At 54.9% G+C, this 14583-nt stretch overlaps 2 protein-coding genes across 5 annotated transcripts in view; both read left to right on the top strand.

Annotated features, from left to right (window-relative positions):
* Positions 1-7862, top strand: part of LOC105482875 (sulfotransferase 1A1) — a 25734-nt gene extending 17872 nt beyond the window's left edge. Inside the window, exons 1-9 of one of the 3 annotated variants that reach the window (XM_071084341.1) lie at positions 3292-3578; positions 4708-4859; positions 4964-5089; positions 5179-5276; positions 6438-6564; positions 6660-6754; positions 7276-7456; positions 7579-7687; positions 7782-7861. In XM_071084341.1, coding sequence (XP_070940442.1) covers positions 4712-4859; positions 4964-5089; positions 5179-5276; positions 6438-6564; positions 6660-6754; positions 7276-7456; positions 7579-7687; positions 7782-7812 — 915 coding nt within the window. In that variant the 5' untranslated portion in view covers positions 3292-3578; positions 4708-4711 and the 3' untranslated portion in view covers positions 7813-7861. The other 2 variants (XM_071084340.1, XM_071084342.1) reach the window with 2 other exon arrangements.
* LOC105483001 (sulfotransferase 1A1-like) lies at positions 5255-14583 on the top strand. Of its 2 annotated transcripts, none has more exons than XM_071084346.1 (8): positions 5255-5276; positions 10362-10513; positions 10618-10743; positions 10833-10930; positions 13087-13213; positions 13309-13403; positions 13926-14106; positions 14229-14583. In XM_071084346.1, the coding sequence occupies exons 2-8, from the start codon at positions 10366-10368 to the stop codon at positions 14339-14341; spliced, it is 888 nt and encodes a 295-aa protein (XP_070940447.1). In that variant the 5' UTR covers positions 5255-5276; positions 10362-10365; the 3' UTR covers positions 14342-14583. The 2 variants fall into 2 exon arrangements, with proteins under 2 accessions (XP_070940447.1, XP_070940446.1); XM_071084345.1 differs by lacking the exon at positions 5255-5276 and adding an exon at positions 9177-9281.

The following is a 14583-nucleotide window of genomic DNA, read 5'->3' as shown; positions in this document are numbered from 1 at the left end:
CAGCTATTGAGGAACCAGGAAACGCCCTGACAATTTTGCGACCCTGTCCCCGTCTCTAAGATGGGGATGATAGTATTTATGGCCATTCCTGAGCACAGCAGGACTTGCCTTTTTCCTTTGACTGGAAGGTTCTTCTCTACACCTTCTGTCTTGATAACCTGCCACCTGAACAGGGAGCTCTTCCCTGGCTCCCGATTTAAAATTGCAGCTCTGAGATCGCGGGTACCATGACATATGCCTGTAGTCCCAGTTATGGGGGAGACTGAGGTGGGAGGATCGCTTGAGCCCAGGAGTTGGAGGCTGCAGTGAGCTATGATCGCTCCACTGCACTACAGCCTGGGCAAAAGAGCAAGAAACAGTCTCTAAATATATAAAATAAAATTGCACCTCTTGAGTACTTCCCCGTCCGCTCCTTTTCCTGAATACTTACTATCTGACCTGCTAGGTGTTTTATTGCTCTCTTTAGTCTCTCCCACCCTAACCTTTGCACTAAACTGCCCGAGGACAGCTCTTGTCACTGCTGTAGAACAAAGTTCAGCACAGAGACGATGGCCAAGAAATAGTCAATAAAATAATGGACGATGGGCGCCTTCTACTGAGCTCCCGCTAATTGTGAGTGAGTAGAGGACTTGCCCTGGGGAAATTCAGTGACTGCTGGGTGTTGCTGAGCTGTGAGGAAGTTCAGGTCTGGCTGCAGTGGTGAGGCTGTGACTCAATCAATCACTGCTGATGCTCACAGGACGTTCACTAGCTTAGTCCCAGGGGGCAAGGATTTTAAACCCCCACGTCCATTTCCTTATCCATAAGATGCAAATAACAGTCACCCCTTCCTCACGGATGGAGCTGTGTGATGCCCGGAACAGTGCCTGCTGCACGGAGGGGCTTGCCACCAGCTCCCTCTCCCTCCTTGTCTCTTACCTGCCTGCTGCCTGGGATGGGATGAAGATGGGCCCTTGTGTTGCCCCAACCCTGGCTGCTGGCTAAGAGCCCATGTGATCTGTCTGTTCAGAGGAGTTCCTTCAGGAGGAACCAGGGCAGCTTCTGCCCCTAGAGGGCCAATGCCCCTCGGTGAGTGCAGTCCCCGTGCCCCAATCTGGTCCAGCTCTGGGAAGAGGGTGCTCAGTTGTGCAATCCAGGCTGGCGCAGCCGAGTCCTGATCTTGGTATTCAGGGCTGAGCCTGGAGGGGGCTTGTGATGCCTGACTCTGTATCTCTCTCTGGCCCCATGCCTTTTTAGCTGTGAGATGTCACTGCTTTGGGTGACCTGATCTGGCTGTGCCGGATGGGCACGAAGGAAATAGAAGACTCAGAATTAGAAGACGTGAGTGGGCTTTGGCCCCGGCCTCCTACCCGACACCCTGCCCTGGGCTGCCTGTGACCAACCTTCTTGCCTCTGCAGGCACACTGGACAGCCCTGCTGGAGACCTGATCCTCAGTGTCCCTAACCCCCTCCAGATACTGGATACTGGTGGCCTAGGGGAGGTCCTCAAAGACTGGTGGGACATCAACCTCAGCCAGTGTCCAGGCTTTTTTTTTTTTTTTTTTTTTTTGAGACAGAGTTTCACCCTTGTTGCCCAGGCTGGAGTACAATGGCGCAATCTCGGCTCACCGCAACCTCCACCTCCCGGGTTCAAGCCATTCTCCTGCCTCAGCCTCCTGAGTAGCTGAGATTACATGCATGTGCCGCTGCGCTTGGCTAATATTGTATTTTTAGTTCAGACAGGGTTTCTCCATGTTGGCCAGGCTGGTCTCAAACTCCCAACTTCAGGTGATCTGCCTGCCTCAACCTCCCAAAGTGCTGGGATTACAGGAGTGAGCCACTGCGCCTGGCCTCCTCCAGGCTCTTGACACCGTAGCCAGAAGGAATTTCAGGACAAATCAGAAAGTCATGAATGTAGGGAGATTTCTTGCAGAGCAAAAGGACTCACTCAAGAAGGGGAATGTGGGGGTCCTCAAGAGAGTGTCTCATGCCCTACGAGGTTTGGGACTAACCTTTATGGGCTTCTTTAACTAAAGAGGGGTATATTCATGAAGATTCCAGGAAAAGGTAAAGGTTTCTCAAGACCGTGGTGCCGCAATTTACACCCAAATCCAGGTGTTCCTGGAGCCATCTTGGCACTGGCGGGTGTATGGTTTCGTATGTTACTGATCGTACAATGAGATCCTAGGTGAAACCTACATCAAATACGGCGCCATGTTGTGTCTGGTTGGTCATAGCCAGCTTGGTCCTCATCCTATTTTTCAGGGACTTATTGGTCCTTAGCATATGCAGCTATTTCAAGTTTCCTTCTTCTGGTCATGTGAAACTGCTGCTTGGGATTTTCTATTCACTTGCTACCACTCTATTAATCTCACATTCTTGCCTCTTTTCTGTGCCACCCCGTGTGGGTCCGACCCGTTGTTACTGGAGTGCAATGCAAAGTCTGAGTCAAGGGGGCCTCCTGAAGGTTGCTATGGCAGGGGCGGAGCTAGTAGCTGGAGGACCTGCCAGTCACGGGGATTCCTCAGGGGCACAGAGGAGGGTGGTGGGGCCTGTGGCCCTAGCAGGGGAGCAGCTTCTCCTCTGCCTGGAAGCCCCATGCCCCAGCTTCCCCCACACTCCCACCTGCCCGCTTGCTTCTGAACTCACAAATTTCTTGGAAGGCTTGGGAGACTCACCTTTACTCAGAGGGTTGGTTAGCTATCTCGTGCCCAGCTTGACCTTGGACTTTAAATAGTGAGGACAAAGAACGAGGAGGATGGGGGTATGCCCTCCTTCCACGGGGCCCTGTGGCTTCCAAGCCTCAGCTTCCTCTGATCTCTTGTCTGTGGAGCCTCCTTCAAACCCAAGGAAACAAAAGCACCTGCCATGGGCTGCTGTTCTTCTAGGATCTTCTATCCATGTTCTGTGAGTCCCCCCAGTGGGACTGCATTGTCTTGTTCTATGTATTTGTTCTTTCTTGTTCTATGTATCCATGCTCTGCTCCCCTCCTGCCCCTTCACTCTGCCCACACACATCACTCCAGACTGGCCTTGTGGTCAGAGTCTGGAGTGCATGGGCTGCTGGGGCCTGCGGGCTGCACTGGGCCAGAACCCCTGGCTCTTTCAGGACTAGCCTGGAGCCGGCAGGTAGGTGACCTTTCCCGGGCCTGCCTATCCCATCTTTCCCTTCCAATCCTTCCCCTCTCTTGCCTGGTTCAATCAGAGAAAGCTTGTCTGTTGGCCTGCCTGGCAGGGGCAGGTCAGGAGCCCTGTGACATCTCAAAAACAAACAAACAAACTACAAAAACAAACCCACCATTGGGCCCTTTCCCCTTTCACTCTTCTGTTTTCTACTCACCAAACCCAGTCGTGGCTTTGGAGATCACTCTAAGCTTGTCTCCAGCTGGCATACTAAGGAGGGTAATGGAGAAGCTCCCCCACCCCCAATCCTACCCCTTCCTTCCGGAAGCAAATCTAAGTCCGGCCCTAGCTCCAGATCCCTCCCACACTGGACCTACGAAACCCTCAGCACAGACAACACCCCTGCATTCCCCACATTGCACCCACACTCAGCCACTGCGGACGGGGAGGGCACAGGCCAGGTTCCTGATAGCTCAGGTGAGTGACACACTGGAATGGCCCAGGGCGCCCTCACCCTGCTCAGCTTCAGGCTCCAACACTCCAGAAGCCGAGGCCTCTCCCATCCCTGCGCTTTCCCCATGGATATCCCATTTCAGACAACCCCGGCTGGCGTGAATCCCCCTCCCTTGGATATCCCATTTCAGACAACCCCGGCCGGCGTGAATCCCCCTCCCTTGCTTTTTTTTTGTTTTTTTTCTGGGGAGGCCAGGTCCTGCTGTCACCCAGGCTGGAGTGCTGTGGGATCCTGGCCACTGCAGCCTTTAATTCCTGGGCTCAAGTGATTCTAGTGCCTCAGTCTCTGGAGTAGCTAGGACTACAGGCACTCACCATCCTGCCTGGTTAATTTTTTAAAACATTTTTTAAAGATTTTTAGAGATGGTGTCTTGCAATGCTGCCCAGATTGGTCTCCAACTCCTAGTCTCGGCCCTCCCTAGGGTCTGGGATTATAGGCGGGAGCCACCCTGCCTGGGCCTGTCCTCTTGCTGAGTCATCAGTTTTGTTCATTCCCACAGCAGGCTCTGGCCCCTAGTACCAGCTCAGTTGCTCAATGGGCCACGTTTGTCCTGGAGCCTGGATGGACCCTGGCTGAGCAAGTGGATCACAGGCCTGGTCAGCCTGGGAGGTTTCCACATGTGAGGGGCACAGGGAACTCAAGGAGGGGAGCATCGGGGACAGGAGCCCACTGGGTGGAGGCTGGGGGTTCACAGCAGGAAATGGTGAGACAAAGGGCACTGGCTGGTAGGGAGACAGCACAGCCAGGCCCTAGAGCTTCCTCAGTGCAGCTGGACTCTCCTGGAGACCGTCACACACTCTGCTATCTGGGCCCCGCGCCGCGAGGGTGCTTTCACTGGTCTGCACCATGGCCCAGGCCCTGGGATTCTGAACAGCTCTGCAGGTGAATGAAAGGTGTGGCCAGGCTGGGGAACCACCGCATTAGAGGCTGACCTGGTTTCAGCCCCAGCCCCGCCACTGACTGGCTTTGTGAGCATGGGCAAGTCACTCAGCCTCCCTAGGCCCCAGTGACTTTCCTGAAAGCAAGAATGCCGCTTTCTTGCTGTTGTGATGGTGTTAAAGGAAGTGGGCCTGGCTCTGGCTCCTGACACAGGAACATGGAGCTGATCCAGGACACCTCTCGCCCGCCACTGGAGTATGTGAAGGGGGTTCCGCTCATCAAGTACTTTGCAGAGGCACTGGGACCCCTGCAGAGCTTCCGGGCCCGGCCCGATGACCTGCTCATCAGCACCTACCCCAAGTCCGGTAGGTGAGGAGGGCCACCCACCCTCTCCCAGGCGCCAGTCCCCACCTTGGCCAGCGAGGTTGTGCCCTCAGCCTGCTCACCTCCCATCTCCCTCCCTCTCCAGGGACTACCTGGGTGAGCCAGATTCTGGACATGATCTACCAAGGTGGTGACCTGGAGAAGTGTCGCCGAGCTCCCATCTTCATGCGGGTGCCCTTCCTTGAGTTCAAAGTCCCAGGGATTCCCTCAGGTGTGTGACCATGTCCTGGGTGCAAGGGGAGGGGAGGAAGACAGGGCTGGGGCTTCAGCTCACCAGACCTTCCCTGACCCACTGCTCAGGGATGGAGACTCTGAGAGACACACCGGCCCCACGGCTCCTGAAGACACACCTGCCCCTGGCCCTGCTGCCCCAGACTCTGTTGGATCAGAAGGTCAAGGTGAGGCTGGGCACAGTGTTTCACTTCCGTAATCCCAGCACTTTGGGTGGCTGAGGTGGGAAAATCCCTTGAAGCCAGAAGTTACAGACCAGTCTCCTCAAACAAACAAACAAACAAACAAACAAACAAAAAATATATATATATAGCTGGGCGTGGTGTTGTGTGCCTATAGTACCAGCTACTAAGGAGGCTGAGGTGGGAGGATCACCTGAGCCTACGAGTTCAAGAGTGAAGTGAGCTATGATCACACCACTGCACTCCAGGCTACATGACAGAGAAACCTTGTCTCAAAAAAAGATGAAGAATAAAAAGAGGGGCCGGCAGGCGCGGTAGCTCACGCCTCTAATCCCAGCACTTTAACAGGCTGAGGCCAGCAGATCACCTGAGGTCTAGAGTTGGAGACCACCCTGGCCAACATGGCAAAATCCCATCTCTACTAAAAATCCGAAAAAATTCGCCAGGCGTAGTGGTGGGCACCTGTAATCCCAACTACTTGGGAAGCTGAGGCAGAAGAATTGCTTGAACTCGGGAGACAGAGGTTGCAGTGAGCCGAAAATGAGCTATTGCACTCCAGCCTGGGCAACAAGAGCGAAACTCTGTGTCACACACAAAAAAAAAAAAAAAAAAAAAAAAAATTCCACAACAAAAAGGAAAAGGCAAAGGTCCAGGTGTGGGGCATGTGAATCCAGGGAAGGAGGTCCCGGCTCAGCCCAGCTTTGGTCCTGTTCTTCTGGGAAAGTCGCCTCACTTCCTCCAGCCTTGTCTCATCTTCCACAGGAGGGACTGACTGTCTCTTGCTCTGATGACCAAGAACATGAGACTCTTCAGTGTAGATCTAAGAAAGGTAGAGGGTGGGTCCTCACAGGCCCACAAAATTTGGTGGGGGTGGGAACATATTTGACAGAGCATGCCTTGCTCCAGATCAGGGTGTGATGCATTGATGCAGATTATATTACTTTAGAATATGATGGTCTCAGGGACCAGGCAGGATTTTGGCTTCCAACCAGGGTTCAGATCCCAGCTTGGCCCTACCGGTGCGATGAGATCTCAAGCAAGTCAGCCTCTAAGCCTCAGGTTCTTCCTTTGCCAAACCAAGAGATGAGCTGGCCTGTGGCGGGCTGTGTGGTGATGGTGCTGGGGTCGAGTCTTCTGTCCCCGCAGGTGGTCTATGTTGCCCGCAACGCAAAGGATGTGGCAGTCTCCTACTACCACTTCTACCACATGGCCAAGGTGCACCCCGAGCCTGGGACCTGGGACAGCTTCCTGGAGAAGTTCATGGCCGGAGAAGGTGGGTGTGACGGGAGGAAGGAGGGTGTGGAGCCGAGAGGTGGTGGCTACAACGCACAGTAACCCTGTGTCGCTGCCCCCTGCCCACTTCTCCAGTGTCCTATGGGTCCTGGTACCAGCACGTGCAGGAGTGGTGGGAGCTGAGCCACACCCACCCTGTTCTCTACCTCTTCTATGAAGACATGAAGGAGGTGAGACCACCTGTGATGCTTCCCCTCATGTGACCCCTGGGGGCAGGCACCTCACAGGGACCCGTCAAGGCCGCCCAGCCCCTTTCCTTGGTGGCCCCCACTGCAGATCCGGATTCCCCATCCTCCTCCCTGGCCCAGGCCTCCCCGCTACAGCCCCACCTGGCAGCAGGTCCCACACAGCTCTCATCTCCTGCAGCTGAGTCAGCTGCATGAGGGGCCACGGATTAGATACTTAGTCCTATTGATTATCCCCACCAAAGGGTGTGCCACCCAGGGCCACAGTCACGGAAGAAGACCATCCCGGTCCTCACCCATAGGAGCCAAGCCCAGCTCATGATGGGATCACAGGGCAGAGAGCAATTCATTTTATTCCAGGGACTGGGGCCCCAGGGATCGAGAAGCTGGCTCTGTGGGTTTTCTAGTGGAAGTGGCCAGTTCCCCTCTGATGTTAGAGAAGGGGACCCCTTTTATTTTCCTGAATCAGCAAACCTAGCCTCCACTGAGGAGCCTCTGCTCCTCAGAACCCCAAAAGGGAGATTTGGAAGATCCTGGAGTTCGTGGGGCGCTCCCTGCCAGAGGAGACCGTAGACCTCATGGTTCAACACACGTCATTCAAGGAGATGAAGAAGAACCCTATGGCCAACTACACCACCATCCCCCAGGAGCTCATGGACCACAGCATCTCCCCCTTCATGAGGAAAGGTGGGTGCCGGCCAGCACGGGGGTTTGGGGCAGGTGGGAGCAGCGGCTGGAGCCTCCCCATAGGCACTCGGGGCCTCCCCTGGGATGAGACTCCAGCTTTGCTCCCTGCCTTCCTCCTCCAGGAATGACTGGGGACTGGAAAACCACCTTCACCGTGGCGCAGAATGAGCGCTTCGATGTGGACTATGCGGAGAAGATGGCAGGCTGCAGCCTCAGCTTCCGCTCTGAGCTGTGAGAGGGGCTCCCGGGGTCACTGCTGAGGGAGTGTGCGAATCAAGCCTGACCAAGCGGCTCAAGAATAAAGTATGATTTGTGTTCAATGCAGAGTCTCCATTTCAAGCCAAGAGAAACACTGAGCTGAAAGAGTGATCGCCCACTGGGGCCAAATACGGCCACCTTCTCACTCCAGCTCCCCAACTTGCCCTATTTGGAGAGGGGAGAGGGTCTGGAGAAGTAAAACCCAGGAGATGAGTGGAGGAGGAATGTCTGTTTAATCCCAGCACATCCTCTGCTGTCCTGCCCTGTGTCGTTGGGGGATGGTGAGTCCGCCGGGCAGCGTCACTTTTTCTTGGGCTCCTTACAAGCCACCACGTACCTCTGAGCCACATTGAGGGGAGGGGAATAGCCGTCTGCATAGGAGGTGTCTTCAAACAGGACCGAGTAGTCATCCTGGGGCTGTATGGCAGGCAGACAGGAGGGCTGCTCAGAGAGCCCCAGGCCAGGACAGGCACCCCCTTCTCCCAGCCTAGACCACCGGAGCCTCTGGGCCGTGGACTCTCAGCCACTCTTATCATCCTTCACTCTGGGGTCAAGAGGTCTTGGCCCAGTCCCTGCTGCTACAGAGCTCTTTTCTCAGTGGCTGGAGACCCAGGGCAGTGAAAAGGGTGGGGAGAGGAAGGGGCGTTGACTCCCTCCCAGTGGGGCCATAGCTGGAGGGTCTGTTGCCTTTCAGGGACTCTATGTTCAGAGGACTGAGGGCAACCCAGAGGGTGGCAGGCAGGGATCCTGGCCTCAGGTGGCTTGTGTCCCATGTCACCAGAAGCATGAGGGGGCAAGAGCCCCAGACTCAGGGCAGGAGCTTCCCACCTCAGAGCTGGTTCTCCTGGGGCTCCAGAAAGGAAGCTGCTGAAGCTAGCTGGCTCCCAGGGCAAGGGGACTGCAGTGTCCTTGTTCTTTCTTGTTCTATGTATCCATGCTCTGCTCCCCTCCTGCCCCTTCACTCTGCCCACACACATCACTCCAGACTGGCCTTGTGGTCAGAGTCTGGAGTGCATGGGCTGCTGGGGGCCTGTGGGCTGCACTGGGCCAGAACCCCTGGAGCTTTAAAGACTGGCCAGAGCAGGCAGGTAGGTGACCTTTCCCGGGCCTGCCTATCCCATCTTTCTCCTCCAATCCCTCCCCTCTCTTGCCTGGGTCAATTAGAGAAAGCTTGTCTGTTGGCCTGCTTGGCAGGGGCAGGTCAGGAGCCCTGTGAGAACTCAAAAAACAAAAAACAAAAAAACAACCCACAAAAACAAACCCACCATTGGGCCCTTTCCCCTTTCACTCTTCTGTTTTCTACTCACCAAACCCAGTCGTGGCTTTGGAGATCACTCTAAGCTTGTCTCCAGCTGGCATACTAAGGAGGGTAATGGAGAAGCTCCCCCACCCCCAATCCTACCCCTTCCTTCCGGAAGCAAATCTAAGTCCGGCCCTAGCTCCAGATCCCTCCCACACTGGACCTACAAAACCCTCAGCACAGACAACACCCCTGCATTCCCCACATTGCACCCACACTCAGCCACTGCGGACGGGGAGGGCACAGGCCAGGTTCCTGATAGCTCAGGTGAGTGACACACTGGAAGGGCCCAGGGCGCCCTCACCCTGCTCAGCTTCTGGCTCTGACATTCCAGAAATCGAGGCCTCTCCCATCCCTGCGCTTTCCCCATGGATATCCCATTTCAGACAACCCCAGCCGGCGTGAATCCCCCTCTCTTCCTTTTTTTTTTTTTTTTTCCAGAGAGGCCAGGTCTTGCCGTCACCCAGGCTGGAGTGCTGTGGGATCCTGGCCACTGCAGCCTTTAATTCCTGGGCTCAAGTAATTCTCCTGCCTCAGTCTCTGGAGTAGCTAGGACTACAGGCCCTCACCATCTTGCCTGATTAATTTTTTAAAACATTTTTTAAAGATTTTTAGAGATGGAGTCTTGCAATGCTGCCAGATTGGTCTCCAACTCCTAGCCTCGGCCTCCCTAGGGTCTGGGATTATAGGCGGGAGCCACCCTGCCTGGGCCTGTCCTCTTGCTGAGTCATCAGAGTTCTGTTCATTCCCACAGCAGGCTCTGGCCCCTAGTACCAGCTCAGTTGCTCAATGGGCCGTGTTTGTCCTGGAGCCCGGATGGACTGTGGCCGGGCAAGTGGATCACAGGCCTGGTCAGCCTGGGAGGTTTCCACATGTGAGGGGCACAGGGAACTCAAGGAGGGGAGCATCGGGGACAGGAGCCCACTGGGTGGAGGCTGGGGGCTCACAGCAGGAAATGGTGAGACAAAGGGCACTGGCTGGTAGGGAGACAGCACAGCCAGGCCCTAGAGCTTCCTCAGTGCAGCTGGACTCTCCTGGAGACCGTCACACACTCTGCTATCTGGGCCCCGCGCCGCGAGGGTGCTTTCACTGGTCTGCACCATGGCCCAGGCCCTGGGATTCTGAACAGCTCTGCAGGTGAATGAAAGGTGTGGCCAGGCTGGGGAACCACCGCATTAGAAGCCGACCGGGTTTCAGCCCCAGCCCTGCCACTGACTGACTTTGTGAGCGTGGGCAAGTCACTCAGCCTCCCTAGGCCCCAGTGACTTCCCTGAAAGCAAGAATGCCGCTTTCTTGCTGTTGTAATGGTGTTAAAGGAAGTGGGCCTGGCTCTGGCTCCTGACACAGGAACATGGAGCTGATCCAGGACACCTCTCGCCCGCCACTGGAGTATGTGAAGGGGGTTCCGCTCATCAAGTACTTTGCAGAGGCACTGGGACCCCTGCAGAGCTTCCGGGCCCGGCCCGATGACCTGCTCATCAGCACCTACCCCAAGTCCGGTAGGTGAGGAGGGCCACCCACCCTCTCCCAGGCGCCAGTCCCCACCTTGGCCAGCGAGGTTGTGCCCTCAGCCTGCTCACCTCCCATCTCCCTCCCTCTCCAGGGACTACCTGGGTGAGCCAGATTCTGGACATGATCTACCAAGGCGGCGACTTGGAGAAGTGTCACCGAGCTCCCATCTTCATGCGGGTGCCCTTCCTTGAGTTCAAAGTCCCAGGGATTCCCTCAGGTGTGTGACCATGTCCTGGGTGCAAGGGGAGGGGAGGAAGACAGGGCTGGGGCTTCAGCTCACCAGACCTTCCCTGACCCACTGCTCAGGGATGGAGACTCTGAAAGACACACCGGCCCCACGGCTCCTGAAGACACACCTGCCCCTGGCTCTGCTGCCCCAGACTCTGTTGGATCAGAAGGTCAAGGTGAGGCTGGGCACAGTGTTTCACATCCGTAATCCCAGCACTTTGGGAGGCTGAGGTGGGAAGATCCCTTGAAGCCAGAAGTTCCAGACCAGTCTCTTCCAAAAAAAAAAACAAAAAAGAAAATCAGGTATGCATAGTGGTGTGTGCCTGTAGTACCAGCTACTCAGGAGGCTGAGGTGGGAGGATCACCTGAGCCTGGGAGTTCAAGAGTGAAGTGAGTTATGATCACACCACTGCACTCCAGACTGGGTGACAGAGAAACCTTGTCTCAAAAAAAGATGAAGAATAAAAAGAGGGGCTGGCAGGCGCGGTGGCTCATGCCTGTAATCCCAGCACTTTAACAGGCTGAGGCCAGCAGATCACCTGAGGTCTGGAGTTGGAGACCACCCTGGACAATATGGCAAAATCCCATCATTACTAAAAATCCGAAAAAATTAGCCAGGCATGGTGCTGGGCACCTGTAATCCCACTACTTGCTAGGCTGAGGCAGAAGAATTGCTTGAACCTGGGAGGCAGAGGCTGCAGGGAGCCGAGATCTAGCCTGGGCAAAAAGAGTGAAACTCTGTCTCAAAAAAAAAAAAAAAAAAAAAAGTTGGTGGGGGGCAGGCAGGTGGTGGCTCACTCCTGTAATCTCAGCACTTTGGGAGGTCGAGGCGGGCAGATCACCTGACGTCAGGAGTTGGAGACCACCACCCTGGCCAACATCAGGAAGCCCCGTTTGTACTCAAAATTCAAAAATGGCCAGGCATTGGGGCAGGTTCCGGTATACTTAGCTATTCAGGAGGCTGAGGCAGGAGAAGCACTTGAACCTGGCAGGCCAGTGGTTGCAGTGAGCCGAGATCGAGCCACTGCACTCTAGCCTAGGAGACACAAAGTGACTTCGTTTCAAACAACGTAAATAAATAAGTAAAGATTTTAAAAAGGTTCCAAGCGCAGTGGCTCACGTCTGTAATCCCAGCACTTTGGGAGGCTGAGCAGGGCAGATCACCTGAGGTTGGGACTTTGAGACCACCCTGAGCAACACCGAAAAACCTCATCTCTACTAAAAATACAAAATTGGCTGGGTGTGGTGGCGCATGCCTGTAATCCCAGCTGCTCAGGAGTCTGAGGCAAGAGAATCACTTGAACCCAGGAGAAGAGGTTGCGGTGAGCTGAGATCATGCCATTGCACTCCAGCCTGGGCAACAACAGCGAAACTCCCTCTCAAAAAAAAAAACCAAAACAAACAAACAAACAAAAAAAACGGTTTGCCACCTATGATGGCTCAGTGCTGTAATGCCAGAACTTTGGGAGGCCAAGGTGGGTGGAACGCTTGAGCTCAGGAGTTCCAGACGAGCCCGGGAAACACGAGGAGACTCCATCTCTATGAAAATGCAAAATATCAGCAGGGCATGGTGGCATGGCGCTCTAGTGCCAGCTACTTGACAGTCTGAGGTTGGAGAGTTGCTTGAGCCTGGGAGGTCAAGGTTGCAGTGAGCTATTATCACTCCAGTGCACTCCAACCTGGGCGACAGGAAAAAAGAAAGACCAAGATCTTTTTTTCTTTTCTTTCTTTTTTTTTTTTCTGAGACTCTCTGTCTCAATAAATAAATAAATAAATAAATAATAAAATAAAATAAAGTAAAATATTGTCACAACAAAAAGAAAAAGCAAAGGTCCAGGTGTGGGGCATGTGAATCCAGGGAAGGAGGCCCCGTCTCAGCCCAGCTTTGGTCCTGTTCTTCTGGGAAAGTCGCCCTACTTCCTCCAGCCTTGTCTCATCTTCCGCGGCGGGCGGACTGTCTGCCTCTTGCTCTGATGACCAAGAACATGAGACTCTTCAGTGTAGATCTAAGAAAGGTAGAGGGTGGGTCCTCACAGGCCCACAAAATTTGGTGGGGGTGGGAACATGCCTGGCGGAGCATGCCTTGCTCCAGATCAGGGTGTGACGCATTGATGCAGATTATATTACTTTAGAATATGATGGTCTCAGGGACCAGGCAGGGTTTTGGCTTCCAAGCAGGGTTCAGACCCCAGCTTGATCCTACCTGTGCCGTGAGATGTCAAGCAGGTCAGCCTCTAAGCCTCAGGTTCTTCCTTTGCCAAACCAAGAGATGAGCTGGCCTGTGGCGGGCTGTGTGGTGATGGTGCTGGGGTCGAGTCTTCTGCCCCCGCAGATGGTCTATGTTGCCCGAAACGCAAAGGATGTGGCGGTCTCCTACTACCACTTCTACCACATGGCCAAGGTGTACCCTGAGCCTGGGACCTGGGACAGCTTCCTGGAGAAGTTCATGGCCGGAGAAGGTGGGTTTGATGGGAGGAAGGAGGGTGTGGAGCCAAGAGGTGGTGGCTACAACGCACAGTAACCCTGTGTCGCTGCCCCCTGCCTGCTTCTCCAGTGTCCTACGGGTCCTGGTACCAGCACGTGCAGGAGTGGTGGGAGCTGAGCCACACCCACCCTGTTCTCTACCTCTTCTATGAAGACATGAAGGAGGTGAGATCATCTGTGATGCTTCCCCTCATGTGACCCCTGGGGGCAGGCACCTCACAGGTACCCGTCAAGGCTGCCCAGCCCCGTTCCTGGGTGGCCCCCATAGTAGGCCCAGATTCCACATCCTGCCTCCCTGGCCCAGGCCTCCCCGCTACAGCCCCACCTGGCAGTGGACCCCACACAGCTCTCATCTCCCGCAGCTGAGTCAGCTGCATGGGGGGCCACGGATTAGATACTTAGTCCTATTGATTATCCCCACCAAAGGGTGTGCCACCCAGGGCCACAGTCACGGAAGAAGACCATCCCGGTCCTCACCCATAGGAGCCAAGCCCAGCTCATGATGGGATCAGAGGGCAGAGAGCAATTCATTTTATCCCAGGGACCGGGGCCCCGGGGGTCGAGGAGCTGGCTCTGTGGGTTTTCTAGTGGAAGTGGCCAGTTCCCCTCTGAGGTTAGAGAAGGGGACCCCTTTTATTTTCCTGAATCAGCAAACCTAGCCTCCACTGAGGAGCCTCTGCTCCTCAGAACCCCAAAAGGGAGATTCGGAAGATCCTGGAGTTTGTGGGGCGCTCCCTGACAGAGGAGACCGTGGACCTCATGGTTCAACACACGTCATTCAAGGAGATGAAGAAGAACCCTATGACCAACTACACCACCGTCCCCCAGGAGTTCATGGACCACAGCATCTCCCCCTTCATGAGGAAAGGTGGGTGCCGGCCAGCACGGGGGTTTGGGGCGGGTGGGAGCAGCGGCTGGAGCCTCCCCATAGGCACTCAGGGCCTCCCCTGGGATGAGACTCCAGCTTTGCTCCCTGCCTTCCTCCTCCAGGAATGACTGGGGACTGGAAAACCACCTTCACCGTGGCGCAGAATGAGCGCTTCGATGTGGACTATGCGGAGAAGATGGCAGGCTGCAGCCTCAGCTTCCGCTCTGAGCTGTGAGAGGGGCTCCCGGGGTCACTGCAGAGGGAGTGTGAGAATCAAGCCTGACCAAGGGGCTCAAGAATCAAATATGAATTGAGGGCCAGGGACAGTGGGTTATGTCTGTAATCCCAGCAATTTGGGAGGTTGAGGTGGGAGGATCATTTGAACCCAGGAGTTCAAGACCAACCTGGGCAACATAGTGAGATTCTGTTGAAAATAATAATAATAATAACAACAAAATAAAATCAATTTTTTTTTTT

The sequence above is a fragment of the Macaca nemestrina genome, chromosome 18, assembly GCF_043159975.1.
Source record: "Macaca nemestrina isolate mMacNem1 chromosome 18, mMacNem.hap1, whole genome shotgun sequence".
Taxonomy (NCBI): Eukaryota; Metazoa; Chordata; class Mammalia; order Primates; family Cercopithecidae; genus Macaca; species Macaca nemestrina.
The sequence above is the reverse complement of the archived record's forward strand: the minus strand, read 5'-3'. Positions and strand labels throughout refer to the sequence as shown.